The sequence below is a fragment of the Limanda limanda genome, chromosome 19, assembly GCF_963576545.1.
Source record: "Limanda limanda chromosome 19, fLimLim1.1, whole genome shotgun sequence".
Taxonomy (NCBI): domain Eukaryota; kingdom Metazoa; phylum Chordata; class Actinopteri; order Pleuronectiformes; family Pleuronectidae; genus Limanda; species Limanda limanda.
Genome location: NC_083654.1, coordinates 6,235,226 through 6,248,835, shown reverse-complemented (window position 1 = coordinate 6,248,835; position 13,610 = coordinate 6,235,226). Strand labels below are relative to the sequence as shown.

At 40.1% G+C, this 13,610-nt stretch overlaps 1 protein-coding gene across 1 annotated transcript; it reads right to left on the bottom strand.

Moving 5' to 3' along the window:
* Positions 1–273: 273 nt before the first annotated feature.
* On the bottom strand, positions 274–4,142 carry nrsn1l (neurensin 1-like). Its single transcript, XM_061093276.1, has 3 exons — positions 4,089–4,142; positions 3,384–3,536; positions 274–1,139 (listed from the first exon to the last, which is right to left on the bottom strand). The coding sequence occupies exons 1-3, from the start codon at positions 4,140–4,142 to the stop codon at positions 726–728; spliced, it is 621 nt and encodes a 206-aa protein (XP_060949259.1). The 3' UTR covers positions 274–725.
* Positions 4,143–13,610: the final 9,468 nt, after the last annotated feature.

Sequence of the window (13,610 nt, the reverse complement as noted above, 5' to 3'; positions counted from 1 at the left end):
GAAGCACGGACTTGTGTGTGTGGGTGTGCGGGCGAGCACGTGTGACTGTACATGCTTTCACCACTTCGGTGTAGACGTGTGAAAATGTAGATATAGAACTGTTTTCATCTGTAACCACTCCTGCATGTGAGCACCTGTGATCCATGTGTGTATATTCTGTATGTATGTGAATGGAAATGTAGGTTTGGATTTCTGAATGGTGTCATATGTGTAACTACTTGGAAAGGTGCTTGCCATTGAAGAAAAAATTGAAATACAAAAAACATGATCAAGTTAAAGGGTAAAAATAGAGTTTTCTACCATTAGTCATTAGTACCCTGCTCTCTCTCAGTGTCTAGGCGGACATTAGTCACTGTACAGTACTCTTTTTAAATACAAGACTATTGCACTGCACTGCACAAAGTCAACAGCTACAATACAAGAGAGCCACACGGTCTCCGGTTGAAGTCTTGGTGCCTCATTTATATGTTTTAATTTGGGTTTGTTTCGACAATAAAAATCTCTGATCAAGCTGTGCTTTTGAAGCCTGATAGGTTTTTTGAAGTATTTCATCTACATCTTGTTTGAGGCTAATTTCCAGGTATCCAAATGACCTCCATTTGTTTGATAAAATTACATATTTTACCTTCAAAATAGATGAAAAACAAACCAGCATAAGATCTTGTAAATGAGGCCCCCTGGACTACAACAAAAGCCTGGAGCCATGTTGCTCGGCAGGGATCTTTTTAAGAAGTGGGCTGCACATTTTCCACTTTTGACAGTGTGACAGGTATCTTCCCCTCTTCGGTACCTGGTGGCTTAGTGACCACATCCCCCGGATCCCTAAATCCCCTCCACTTGGACCGCAGCTCTCCTCTCCCTTCCCCCTCCCCCGGTCTGTGGAACAGCCTCTCTTTCAAGTTGGCCCTCGGCAGGATCCAAACAACAACCCCCATCACCAGCAGGGCCGAGCCCAGGCAGGAGAGCCCGATGCCGGCCGCAGCGCTGAGGTGCAGCCCCCTGTTGAAGCTGATGGCTTGGGTGTCGACAAAGACCAGGTCCCCCTCGCCGAACGACTCGATTTTATGGGGAGTGAAGGAGCCGACTGACAGGCTGGTGACGCCTGCAGTCAGGATCAGGAGGCCCAGGGCCAAGGACACCTGGAGGGAGAGGACGGAACCATGAAGCCCTAATTTGTGGAGTCCTGATCTATTGTTTTTACTCTTAGTGAAACTCTTTGTTTGGTGCTCCTCCCTTCTTGTTAGGAAAGGTCATATTGTTGTTTGTGATGCAGAAAAATCCAAATTGCCAAATTGGCAGGGGGCTTGCATGCAATTCTTCACCTTTACAAATACCACCACACCACTGCCTGTAGTTCATCATGCAGAGACAAAGGTTTAAAATGCACCGTGTGCACTATCGAACATGTGCACCAGAGGGAGAGTTTCACTTTATGGTTATTACAGTGGTGAAGCTCATCAGGGAGCGACTGAGGTGTCTCTGTCTGTGTGGCAGCTGGGAGAGCAATGCATGAGGACGTGTCAGTTCATATTTAGAGGAGCCATATCCCTCATCTCCGAAACAGACAGAACATACACTACATCTCTTCTATAACTGCATCTTCATGTATTGTTGCTATTAATGATTTAATAAAGTTTGTTTACCCCCTGAGCCCCAGTCTTGCCTAATGAATCCGTTCAAATTAAACCAATTTAGACCAGTGGTACTCGAGAGAAGACATCACAAACAGCCTGTCACAAAACAATTTAAAAAAAATTCTGAAAGGGAACATCTTCTATATTCTATATATTAGATACTTTTATGTGACTGTTTTATAAATGAGTTCAGGAGTCATTGGATACATTGTGGGGTAATTGCAGAAACAGACAGAATAACATAAGTATATGCGATACTACAATAACAATCATCAGTGTAATACTACAGCGGGAAGAATCATCTTCCCCTGAACAATGAGGGTGTGATCCTGCGTCTCCTCAGGGAATTATGCTTACATGTAATACACATAATTGTTCGTTTACCTGTAGGATTTCTCATGGGACATAACAAACACAAGTCGTGGGTGGAATCTCTTTTGTGTTATATCAACCGGTACTGATAACTATTATGTGAAATAACAGAGCAGGATATTGTGAAAACCACAATGGGCCCTATAACACGCCAGACGCATGGAGGCACTGAGAGCAAGTGTCTCTGCTCGTTTCAGACAGTGACTCAGTTGACATTTTCCCATCTGGCGCCGAAGAGTGTTTGAATAGAAAATGCACATCTGAGCGTCACGAGTCTGTTGGACTCAAAATGAAGTGTGGTCTGGAATTTTGTTGCTATCTCAAAGCAGCAGAGAGGGATTACACAAATAAACAAGAGCCACCTGGTCTGGAGTCAGCGGACTGCCGGTGAACTTTCACTATACATACCAGTTACAATGTTTCCTCTGTAGAAAAGTATTCTCTCTATACCTTGGCACACCCTATGTTCTTCAGACCCTATAGATAAAATAGAGCCCAGCTTGTCTAGCAACCACATAATGCATGAAATGCCAGAAATTACTATAATGTGTGACGTGCATTTCATGGATTTGAATGATTTGTTTACCATCATGTTCAACTTCATAAATGAATGTGTCCCATTAAATAGTCTAGTTTTCAAAATTACTTTATTCATCAGTTCAGTATGACTTGATTAATTGGATCAAATTCTCTAATAACGACTGAAATTAAAAGTAAGAAAGTAATTTCATGGATTTTAAGACAAATCTAGTAATACCATGTCAGGGTTGGACTCATCTGACAACCAATTAAATTGCGGTTTACCCGGAGCTTTAAGTGTAGGATGTTTGTTTTGGTTTGTATCCTCATGTTTGACTGCACTCGTTGAAAGTTGCTTTGGATAAAAACATCAGCTAAATGATATGTACTGTAATGTTAAAGTGTAGGATGTCACAATTTGCCTATGAATGCTTGAGTTAGGTAACAAGTAATTGAAAAAGTTATAACAAATAATAAAAATGTGTTCGTGAGTTCTGCAGAAAAAAAGAGAAATCGAATACGTTTATCTTTGAGTCCATATTAAATGTTTGTAACATCTTAACAGAAATCCTCTTTAGGTGTCGCTGGCTGCATTTGCATGTGCACTGTGAATCCCTCTTTGTGTTTAAACATGCAAACATCATATCCCAATTTTAGTATCCTGGCTAAGCCCATATCCCGGTTTTGAGAAACCCAATTTTCCAAGCTGAAGTACTCTGTAAGTACCCAGGATGCATGTACACATGTAATACCTGTTTCCTTGGGAACCTAATGCCTTTGGCCGTGGCTGTTGCCAGTACAGAGGTATAGTGATAGGCTAGTAAGGTAAAAAAGTGTGTGAGCTTGTCGTTGCTCTACCTTCCAGACTGCTGAGTTCCACCACAGGGCTGACCTCTGGCTCTGGACGAACCCCCGATCCTCAGGGTCTCTCTCCCACATGGAGGATGAGCACCCCTCGTAGAAGTGGTGCAGATAGGAACGAACCCCAAACTGGAGACAGCTAGAACCCGTCTGGACAGATGTTGGGCACAAAGGGACCAAATAACTTGGGAGAACAAGAATACTCCACGATTACATTTGACTTCACAGTTTCTCACATTAGAGGGAAGTATAGTTTGTTTGCCCATGTGTCAGTGTATTCTTAAATTTCAGCCTTTTATTTTTGGAAAAATGTGAGTAGTGTTGCAGTTTCCCCATAAGACTACATTGTGGCCACTGCTTCTGTGTTGTGGCTGCTGTTGAAGACGGTCTACTGGACTGATTCCAGAAGTTTTTCTAAGTAACATTTATTTAAACACACACACACGTTTACAAAACATAAGGCGCATGTTGGAAAACACAAAAATTCCCCTAGAACACTTTGGATAGGAGCCTAATTAGAAATATAATATTTTATTTACTGTGCAGTCTATTTGATAAATATAGCGCTGTTATATTATCACTGGATAAAACAGGAAAAACTCATAATACAGGACTTAAAGGGATTTAATAGAACAAATAGACTCTTGTAGCTGTAATAAAATCAAATAAAACAGATCAAACCCCAGAGAAAGCAACGCTCACCTCACTCCCAGAGGAGTCTCCTCCCGGGACACAGGCCTCGGAGCACGACGCCATCACACCCCACGCACCTTGTACACCTGCAGTAAACATCCACATACATACATACATATACACCGATATTCAGAGTCGTGAGGAGATTGATATGTATGTCAGATGTATGGCCGTTACTATATAACACAAGCACTGTTTATCTGCTGAATATGGATTTCCCTCAATAAAAAGCCTCCCCTCCCTTCAGAGACCCGTCATAAATCTGGGCCGGTGTCGCCAGGTCGCACCGGTTGTTGTTGCTGCGTGTGAACGATTGACGGCTACCGTGGCCCTGAGGTGCCTCTACGGATGAATCACACGTATGCAAGTGTGCGCTCGCTCTATTCGTCCTCATATGCACACATGTCCCCTCTGTTGTTATTTCGCCCGCGGTGCTTTGATTGATTTGTTTCATTCCTCACCTTCAAATGGTTTCTCTAAGCGGCCACCCATACCTGATCTCAGTTTGCACCACAGAGGTAAGTTTAGTCTGACTGCAGAAACACAATCCTGAATCATGGACCTGACAGGAGCAGTTAACCCCAACCTGTTCAATAAACAACCCTTTTCTTTAATTCATGGGATTTTAAATTGTTACTCAATATTGTAGGGATGTATAAAAACAAAAAGTCAAGAAAGTCAAGTTATTGTGCCAATGAAAAGAGCAAGATGACTCAAATGAGATAAAAACACCATGTGGACTATTTTTCATTTATTATGACGTAAAAATATGGATGCTCTTTCGCATTAATTAAAAGCTAAAGGAAATGGTCTGATGTTTGATCTAGATCTGAAACTCAATTCATGGGAAAGTTTGGAAGGAAAGTACATAACTTCCTCAATTTCCATGTAAAACTTTGTTTGACTCAATTTTTAAGACAATATGTAGAGTAGTTATTAGGTAGCCCCCTGGAGATCCCTGTCCCAGGTATCAACACCATTACAATCCAATCTAAAGGCTAACCCATACAGACCAACACTCCTGAGTCTGTTCCTCGACAAACTCCAGGTCTCCTACAAACAAGATTGTTGCGATCGAGAATTACGTTTCATTTTGTGACTATCATCACAGACACCTGGCAAAACAACAAGATCCCGGACACGGCGATCAAAGAAGCTTGATTCTCTGTTTACAGAGCGGACCGTACAGAGGACTTCTGTAAGGAAGCTGTGAATGGACAACACTGCAAGTAAACATAACATTGACTATCATTTTAATGATACAGTGGTAATTAATTGAACATTTACGTTGTTTTATTACATCTGAAGAATGGGTCAACTTGGCTCCGAGACTGTTTACCCCTGAAACTCAAACAGTGTTTTGTGGACTCAAACACTTCACCCACCTCTCCAGCGGCATAGTGGTGAGTAGATGTGAGTGAATTTTAATTTTTGGGTGAACTTCCTCTTTAAACCTGCTGTAACTACACAGATTGTTTCTATTCTGTACAAGAGCGGCACAACATGTTTTGTTGTGTTGTGTAAATTTACAAACTCTTTTTATACACGTGTATGTATGTATATATACATATATATATATATATATATATATATATATATATATATATATATATATATATATATATATATATTAGTTTGCTTGTTTGTTCTGTTTATGAAATAGTTAATCTTCCAGTATTGTGAACATCCTTAATTTTCCTTTGGTGTTTTTTAAAACTTCCCTACTTCTATTGTTGAAGTTGCTGTATTTCACATGGAAATGATAAAAAGCATAATTTAAAAAAGGAAAAAATGAATCAAATTACTTAATCGTTGTATCAAATTCACTTTTATGTCTGATGTTTAACATACTGCTGTGTACTTCAGTATGTTTTCAAATGCAGCAGTTCTTATTGCAATGTGGTATTTTGATTTGTTTCACTGCCGTTTGAGTCCAATTGTGATTCATGATAAAGAAAACAAGTATATGGAGCACTGCCTGGTGAGTCACATTATCTGTGTGGTGACAATGAAAATATGACTCATTGGTCCAACTGTTTTTTTTTCTTGATTGTTTATGGATTATCGACTTTTGATTGCATTTATGATAAAACTGTCTGATTCTAATCTATAATCAATTCATGCTGAGGACCCTTTGCCCAGACCGCTGTCCGTGGTGCTGATACAGTCACTTCAACTTTCAACTTTCCTCCAGACTCACAGAGTCCAGATCGACTTCAGGTCAGTTGCGTGGTATTTTATAAACTGTATCATTAATTTGTCTTATAGGAACTTGAACGAAATCGAGAATGCAACAGGGTTTATTTACTACCACGCACGTAAGCGAGATTCGCTTTTTCCCGTTTCACAAACCGACGCAGAGAAACATCAGGTTTGAAATCAAATCCTTTTTATAAAACGGAGAGAGGAAAAACACATGGTGGTTTATTTCAGCGGAGCCCCGACATAAACTAACCACCGGCACTGTGAGTCATCGCGGCCATTCAGCCTCTCACACTTTTCCTCCATCGCACTTGATCTACAGCGCTATACTTTTGTTTTTGCGCTCAGCTGCATCTTCCTCTCGTCCCTCTTTACCCGACTTCACAACCGGAGAAGCAGTCAGTCTTACCCTCCTGGCCCCAGTGGCTCGCTCTCCTCACCGGGGATCCATGTGCTGGCGGACCGGTTGATGACCAAAGCTGCTGCTGCTGCTGCTGCTGATGGGAATCAGTGGATAGGAAACACTGAGCATGCGTGCGCGAGGTGGAAAAAAAAACAACCGCAACCCCCTCAACTGTCGATGATGCATGACACCTGTCTCTATCAGATGAATCCAGAGATGATTCAATGCGTTTCATCCATTCAGCTCAAGTGAACGTTTCTACTTTCTAACCAACTGACTTCAGGTTGATATTCACTTCTATTAAAGGGTTAGTGTGTAAGATTTAGGTGAAAGGGATTTATTGGAAGAATTGAATATAAAAATAATCCTAGTGATGATTTAGCTGTTTTCTTTATCCCATTACATTCAATATCATTTATCTGACGCTTTTGTTCAAAGCGACTTACAATAAGTGCATTCAACCATGAGGGTACAAACCCAGATCAGCAAAAATCTGAAATATATTAGCTTAAAAAAAGCCAAACTACAAAGTGCTACATGTAAGTGCAATATATAAGTGCACTTATATATTGTGCATATATAGTGCAACTAAACTCCATACATATTTGGAATAGATGTGTTTTTAGCCTGCGGCAGAAGATGTGTGGACTTTATGCTGTCTTGATGTCAATGGGGAGCCATTGGTAACCAGTGAAGGGAGCGGTTACTAGAATGGGCTCTTCACATTCCCATTTACATCGTGAGCGGGTCCTCTCTACGGAGGCCGCCATGTTTTTTATATTACAGTGATGCACTATGGGGAAGTGAAGAAAAGTGTTAGCATAGCTTTTATACAGATGGAGAGAGCTTGTATTGATTTTACTAGACTGGTAAGTAAACAGGTGTTAAAACTTACATATAGCCTATTTAAGTCAACATATAAATCATTATCAGCACAGATTAAATGTGGGGTCCCACAAGATTCAGTTTTGGGACTCATTTTATTATCTGGTTTTCATGTTTCTTTACCAAGCTACTTTATCTGTACCTTTTTTTTTTGTATAATTTTTTCTCATATTTCGGCTTTTTTTCTGATTAGATTGTTCTTTATTATTGGTACAGCCTTCTTCTTGAATCTTATAAATTAAGTACATAATTCTTAAGGAATATTACAGAAATACAGCACAGATTTTTCATTCGGAAGATGAGAATAAAAATGGTTCACACATGCAAATCGATTGTGCCTTTTTTTCATGCATTGAATTTGGACATTATATATCAAATAAAACAGTTGCCAAACAGACTTTAACTGTCCTTCAGTTTCGTGGATGAGTCCTTTTAACTTTTTACCGACAGTGAGATAAATATTGTAAGGTAAGTTTTTAGTACAACTCCAGAGTCTCTAAACTGTCCATCAAATCCCAATCTGACAGGATGGTCTGCTTAAATTGAGCGGTGCATCCAACCAGCTGTCAGTGACTGATAATGCCTCCGGGAACACAAAGTGAAGAAGTATTTCTGCCTCTGTAAGCTGTAGCGCTCATTAAATGCAGGCTCACTTCAAGGTATAGTCTGTAAGTGAAATAATGTTTAAAGAGACAACTTCACACGCACATTCACACATTCACACACTAACACACACACACACACACACACACACACACACACACACACACACACACACACACACACACACACACACACACACAGAGTCACAACACAGTCAGATTCTGCCAATATGTGTTCGGTAAATATTTCAGCCTTTCCTGAAGATGAATTATTTATGCAGACTGTCATAACAGATCCCAAACGAAAAGAAAAGAAATACTGTCATTTTCACATTTTTATCCAAATCTGTGTGTGAAAAGGACACAGGCAGATGTGTGTGTATGTGTGTGTGCATGTGGTTTTTGAGCGTGTGTGCACCATGGCTGGTGGCTCATCACTCCTGCATATTTGGTATTTGGAAACAGTGTGGTCAGCCATAAAAGGCAGGACTGTTTCCAAGGTGCCCTGGTGAGACAAAAACATGGAATACTGGTATTGTTTTTCGCACATCTCTACACACACAGACACACACACACAGGTTATTGTGTGACCAGGCTGTGCTCTCTCAGAGAGAGAAACATTTCCATGGCGACAAGTCCAGCAAGGTCAGACACAGGAAGTGACTGCTAGGTGTTGATTGGCTGAGAGATAATTACACCTCCCTTTAAGATGATGTGCAAACAGGATCCCCCCCCCCCCCATCTACTCTATTTGGAAACTGTTGTAAAGCATTATCAGTCATTTCAGCTGTATGCCTTGTTGCCCTTATTGCTTTCTTTATTCACCGGCTTGGGAGCGTTATCCTTTGGTGTAATAAATTATGCATTGTGCTGGTCTGGTATCTTAAAAATAGCCTTTGCATCAACCCACAGCAGCCCATAAAGCCACTGTCAATATTGTGGAGCATCCGAGCCATCATGGTAATTAGTTGTGAAAAGCCTTTCATTTATTGGCTCTGCAAATAAAAAGGATAAATTATTTTCCAAAGCCAATATTTAGGTCTGATGTCTAGCAGAATAATTTTATTTTCACCACCTCTTTAATCTCAGGGTGGCAGGGACAGTGGCGACTGTTCCAGCATGAAATCGAAGACATTTTTTACTAGTCCAGTCAGGTTGCTCTGGTGGCAGCAAGTCAATAGGGTAGGCAAAACCAGCAACTGCCTGGGGCCCCAAGCTGTGAGGGGGCCCCCAGGAACAGCTGATCACATTAGTCCACAGCGACGACAATTTTGTGAGCACCACCTTGAACTGTATGATTGGCTACAAAACGACAAAATGGTCAGAAGCCTCTTAACAAAGCCCCATGCCACTAGCTTCCTGCCAAAAGCTTCATTTTTATAAGTTTGGTTGAAGACTAATACCTCCAGATGTGTGTTTATGATGTGCCTGGCCCTGGGATGCAGGGTTTGCTCTTAAACTTTACAAATGACTGCTTTACGGATATTTACAGTATGTTAAAGGAGTTAACACAGAAATGAATATTCACTCATTATCTAGTCACCACAATGCCGATGGAGGGGTGGGTGAAGTGTTTGAGTCCACAAAACATTTGGGAGTTTCAGGGGAAAACAGTGTTTCAGCCAGATCCAATACAATTGAAGTAAATGGTGGCCAATTCTACAAACATGAAAAATAACAGAAAAAAACAGAAAATGCCTCCATACTGCTCCTGTGGTGTCATCCAAGTGTCAGCAAGCCGAGACATTCAAATCCGACTCAAACCCACCTATGGTTTACTCTTCTGGATTTATGGATTATGCTAAAATATGCTGAACTAAATAAATTTAGCTAGCAGAATGCTCGTTCCAGCTACAGATTTTAAATAGAAACGCAGGAGGGGTATCAGTCTGCTCATGTTACCCTCAGCCAAAAGTCGAGTCCTTTATATTCACTAAAGCTCAATTCATGCTTCTGCTTCGAAACACATCGGTAGCCTACGTGTAGATGTGTACCCTACAGAGTGCTATGTCAAGCCTTTTGAACATTTATTACATATCCTTGATATCAAATTTCAGTCCCCTCCACTATTTCGGTCTTTGTCAGCACTTGTCGGACATTTGGTCGCACTAGTTCAGCATCTTACTGTACTAGTTGAACAAAAAAACCTTACTAGTCAGCAGCTAGTGGCACTTTTGTTCAACTAGTTACAACAGAAACCTTACTAGTAACACTGTGCGCCACACTAGTAGAGCCAAAATCTCTACTAGTGGGGTTTTTGCTGCACTAGTGCCCCTCTGGACCAAACTAGTAATGCTGAAAGTGTGACTAGCTAACTAGTGAGCTGCAAAAGCTCTGACATGTAAGCTAGTCAAACATGGAGAGACGCCCGAGAATTTGTAAATAAGGGGACGAGAAACCTGAAGACACTCAACACCAAAATCGAAACTCTACCGCCACTAGCATTTCTGCGTTGTAACTGCAGCGTTACCCACATATACCTACGCACAACTCTGAATCCTTGGCCCTGTGTGTAAGCTAGCTACCTACGCCGTATCCTCGACGCAGAAGCAAGAATCAGCCTTTACTCTGTGCCACTTCTTCTTTTGTCTCTCCCCATTTTAAACCCATGTTATGGAAGCTTACCTTTTTTTCTGCAGCTTGTTAAAACTTAATATTTGGCTTTTCTTCTCTCTATCTCAAACACAAGCATACCGTATGGATTTTAAAGAGACCGGCTAAAACTCTAAATCGTTCTCTAATTCTATCTCAAATGAAACCAGGCGTCGACTTATCTTTTAATTGCACTGCAGGCCTGTTAACTCAAATTCCCCCTCTTTTCTCCCTCGTGTCATATCTCCCCTAAATTCATTTCGTACAGTCCGGATACATCACTCTTAATCTTAAATACAGGCCTACCTTTTTAATTGCATAATTAAAAGCCGGTTCAATTCAGTCTGACTCTCCATCTCTTTCTTAAAAGCAGGTATTGCAGGCACACATTTATAGATGCACTCAAGTAAGCACACATTTTAATTGCACAATAAAGCCCCAGTAAAGCACAAATGTCCTCCTCCTCGGTCTATTATATGAAGCGGAGTTGCTACAGCGCTGCAGGCAGGGTGATGGCAGTGCACAGTTCACAAGGTCACTGAATGTGTTTGTGGGTGCCGGGCCCGGGAATGGCTTCGTTACATCACGCAGAGCGTCAGATAATGGCACAGTAACATGAATAATGCATCCCATGTTGACAAGTGGAGTGAAACACACAGAGTCTAAATATTCTATAAGGAGAGGAATTCATAGAATAGAATAGCACTTTGGGAACTAATGGGCCGTCAGGTGTCACATCCTATGATGAAGAGGCACAGGAGTGAGCGTGAGTGTGTGTGTGTGTGTGTGTATGCGATGCAGTGCGCTTGCATGACCGTTCTGCTCGTTATTGTTCAATATGGGCCATAAAACTCAAAATACCTTTTTAAATGTATTCTCATTTTGGGCTTCATGCTCTTCACCCGCTTGTCAGGACGTCTGTTTTTGAAAATATTGTAAGCAGTGCATGTGCAGTATTCACCATAATTGGACTTTCAGACGGTGGATAAATGGAGCAGACAAGCTGTATGGCAAAAATAAAGCTGTCAAAATCTGTCCGTTCTTTCACAGGAACAGGTACATCGATTGAAAAATATTTTCAGGGGCTCTGATTGATTTGTTTTCTGTTGTAATTGGTGGAAAATCTATTCAAACTTTCTACTTCAGAAGGCCTTCATGAAAAGAAAAATATAGAATCAGCAAAAATGTATAAAGTTAAAAATATATTATTCGATTATAATTCAAATAGAATGCCTGCAGATTATATATTGTGATAAAGGATAATTACTTGATACAAGCCGACTATTGTGCAGACATCATTTTTTAGCACAAAAGTACTGATATTATTTTCTTATTGTCAATAAATGCTATGAAAAGGCGAAAGTCAATATGTTAAACCATCTCTTACTACTTTCTGACGAACCTTCCTTGTCTGTGGCTCCGAATCCAATTCTTGTTACTGCAGACGGAAATCAATAACAACATTATTGACAATTTTATATAAAAACACTTGCTTATTTTCTCTAACAGCTGGGGACGGTAATTTCCTGCAAACATCACTAACACAGGGGACTTTTTTCATCCTTGTATTTATATATGTTTAGGACCATGAGTGTGTATTTGTGTCAGGAATGAGGTGTGTGACGGATTGATCCAAATTAAAATACACTGTTTATGGAAACGAAGGAACATGTCAGCAGGTGCATCAATCCCTTTTTTGATGTGCGGACAACAGTTGAGCTTTATGGTAAAGAGGTTTTAGATCTATCAAAATTTGTTGATCATGAAAATATAAATTATTTCCATAATAACTCTGTAATGTTGTTGTTTGTTGATTTGTTGTTTATGGAGCCAGTCTTGACTAATCCAGCACATGTTTTATGAGCTGACCAAATTTTTCCAGATCTTACCCTGCAGAGTAACTTTAAAGCTGTGTTAACTGTAAAGGGGAAATGAAGGAGAAGAACTAACTGACATTTTGTACACTTCAAACTGATTTCATTAAACTGATTTGAAATTGAGGCCAAATCATCATTATTAACTGTTCTAGTCATGTTTCAGCTGCGGGCGAAAATATTTTACATATCCTGTTAGATTCTACATGTTGGAGGATGAAACGCATCCCACTAAGACCCTCGTCTAGAAGAGCCTGAAGCGATGCTCCTCTTCATCTTTCCCCTCAAGAGGATGAATTTCATCATTCATCCACTGATTATCATTTTAATACATTATATTCCATATGCAGATGTGGGACTATCCTGGTAAGAAATCCACTTACATAACCCTGCTCTATCTATCTATCTATCTATCTATCTATCTATCTATCTATCTATCTATCTATCTATCTATCTATCTATCTATCTATCTATCTATCTATCTATCTATCTATCTATCTATCTATCTATCTATCTATCTATCTATCTATCTATCTATCTATCTATCTATCTATCTATCTATCTATCTATCTATCTATCTATCTATCTAACTACCTACCTACCTACCTACCTACCTACCTACCTACCTACCTACCTACCTACCTACCTACCTACCTACCTACCTACCTACCTACCTACCTACCTACCTACCTACCTACCTACCTACCTATCTATCTATCTATCTATCTATCTATCTATCTATCTATCTATCTATCTATCTATCTATCTATCTATCTATCTATCTATCTATCTATCTATCTATCTATCTATCTATCTATCTATCTATCTATCTATCTATCTATCTATCTATCTATCTATCTATCTATCTATCTATCTATCTATCTATCTATCTATCTATCTATCTATCTATCTGAATTAATGTACAGTCGTACCCAGCTCACGTCTCGTCTCCTGCGTCTCAGACAGACTAACC

Bases quoted from the DNA above. Each gene is read 5' to 3' on its own strand.
- nrsn1l (XM_061093276.1), bottom strand. From the start codon at position 4,142: ATGGCGTCGTGCTCCGAGGCCTGTGTCCCGGGAGGAGACTCCTCTGGG. The intron at 3,537-4,088 runs GTGAGCGTTGCT...ACATCTGTCCAG, and splicing joins GAGACTCCTCTGGGAGTGAG to ACGGGTTCTAGCTGTCTCCA. The intron at 1,140-3,383 runs GTAGAGCAACGA...CTCTCCCTCCAG, and splicing joins GGAACTCAGCAGTCTGGAAG to GTGTCCTTGGCCCTGGGCCT.